This window comes from Bubalus kerabau, chromosome 1 (assembly GCF_029407905.1).
Source record: "Bubalus kerabau isolate K-KA32 ecotype Philippines breed swamp buffalo chromosome 1, PCC_UOA_SB_1v2, whole genome shotgun sequence".
Lineage (NCBI taxonomy): Eukaryota > Metazoa > Chordata > Mammalia > Artiodactyla > Bovidae > Bubalus > Bubalus kerabau.
In genome coordinates this window covers 209,930,154-209,932,350 of record NC_073624.1, presented here as the reverse complement: position 1 = coordinate 209,932,350, position 2,197 = coordinate 209,930,154, and the positions used below count along the sequence as shown (strand labels likewise).

General features: G+C 38.2%; 1 protein-coding gene across 1 annotated transcript; it reads left to right on the top strand.

Moving 5' to 3' along the window:
* The first annotated feature begins 491 nt into the window (after positions 1-491).
* On the top strand, positions 492-1,355 carry LOC129642154 (olfactory receptor 13G1). Its single transcript, XM_055566711.1, has one exon. The coding sequence runs from the start codon at positions 495-497 to the stop codon at positions 1,353-1,355; it is 861 nt and encodes a 286-aa protein (XP_055422686.1). The 5' UTR covers positions 492-494.
* The last annotated feature ends 842 nt before the right edge of the window (positions 1,356-2,197 follow it).

Genomic DNA, 2,197 nt, shown 5'->3' with positions numbered 1-2,197 from the left:
GAAACAAAAATAAAAATAAAAAAAAAAATAGTAAGGCAGGCATCTGACTAAATTACTTAGTCCTTGGACCCAATTAATTAATCATTGGTCCCATGAGTATCCAGCCTCAGGATATTCTCTTGGTATTTTCTCTTGTAAGATAACATGTTATTTACAAAATTAGTGAGATATTATGTAACTATGTCATATTTCCCTTGTGTTTATATGCATATATATGAATGCAAATTATGCAAAGACAAATGTAAACTAATATGACAATTTTGAAATGTAAAGACTTTTTAAAAATCTTTTTCTTTCAATTACAGGATTCCCTTTAATGGAGTCATGGAAGAACATATATCAGAAAATGGCATTCATCAGGAGAATAGTAGATATTGTAATCAAATCACTAAATTCACACATACACACACAATCTTCTAATAGCAGCACCCAGATACCTTTAATTCACAGTTGTTTACTCTCTGCACTGTCTACCATTTAATCACAAAAGCAAGATGAATAACAGCATTGTAACTGAATTCATGATCCTAGGCCTCACTCAAAAACCTGAACTCCAGGGAGTTCTCTTCATTATCTTTCTCTTCATCTACTTTGTGGCTTTCCTTGGCAATATGCTCATTGTCATTGCCATAGTCTATAACACTAGCTTGCATACACCCATGTATGTTCTCCTTCTGGCCCTGGCTATTGTGGACATCATCTGCACAACAAGCATAATACCAAAAATACTTGAGGCCATGCTAACATCAAGAAAGACCATCTCATATGGAGGCTGCATGTCCCAACTCTTCTTCTTCACATGGTCCCTGGATGCTGAGATGGTTCTCTTCACCACTATGGCCTATGACCGCTATGTGGCCATCTGTTTCCCTCTACGCTACAGTGCTATTATGAACCACTATATGTGTGTGGCCTTGCTCAGCACTGTCATGGCTATTGCAGTAACCAACTCCTGGGTACACACAGGTCTCATCCTAAGGCTGACCTTCTGTGGATCAAACACCATTGACCACTTCTTCTGTGAGATACCCCCGCTGCTAGCTTTGTCCTGCAGCCCAGTGAAAATGAATGAAGTGATGGTGTATGTTGCTGATATTACTCTGGCTGTAGGTGACTTCACCCTCACCTGCATCTCCTACTGTTGTATCATTGCTGCCATTCTTAGCATCCGCACTACAGAAGGGAAGAGAAAGGCCTTCTCAACATGCTCATCCCATCTCATAGTGGTGTCTCTCTATTATTCTCCTGTAATCTACACCTATATACGCCCAGCTTCCAGCTACACATTTGAAAGGGACAAAGTGGTAGCTGCACTCTATACTCTTGTGACCCCTACATTAAACCCAATTGTGTAGTTTTCAAAATAAGGACATGCAGGCAGGGATTAGGAAAGTATTTGCATTCCTGAAACATTAGTAGTTTCAAAGGAGAATGTCAACTCTCTAGAATCATTTTCTACATCTTAGATTTTACTTACCTTTCATATTTACCTCAATCCCCAACTTTTCCATTCCCTCTTAGCACAAGAATGTCTCATCTCATAGTAAGTCACTTCCTTAGATCTTCATTTCTAAACTACACTTATTCTCAGGCTTGTTTGGTGGTCTAGTCATTAAGATTTCATATTTGCAATGCAGGAGGCCCAGGTTTGATCTCTGGTCAGGGAACTGGATCCCTCATGCTGCAACAAAGAGCCTGCATGTGACAACAAAGATCCTGTGTGCCTCAGCTAAGACCCAGTGCAGCCAAATTAAAAATAAATAAATAAATAAACTTATTATCTTATAATTAAACTGTACTGACTGATCATTCTATACGTTCCTGAAACATTCTCTTTCAGGAAAACTTTCCAAACTAATTACAGTGTAATCATAGTGTTTCTCTTAATCCTACCTTGTTCCTAGAATTCTCATTGCCTCCACAATTCCACACTTTTCACTTTAACAATATTTGTGATGTAATGGACATGAGTTTGAGCAAACTCCCAGAGATAGTGAAGGCCAGGGAAGCCTGACATGCCTCGGTACATGGAGTCACAAAGAGTTGATCATAACTTAGTGACTGAACAACGACAACAACATAGATATAGCCTCACACAAACAGATATCCATATCTATCACTATATATATATATATATATATATATATATATAAACATAAGTGTGTGTTTTAGTCACTTCAATTGTGTCCGTGTCTTT

Bases quoted from the DNA above. Each gene is read 5' to 3' on its own strand.
- LOC129642154 (XM_055566711.1), top strand. From the start codon at position 495: ATGAATAACAGCATTGTAACTGAATTCATGATCCTAGGCCTCACTCAA.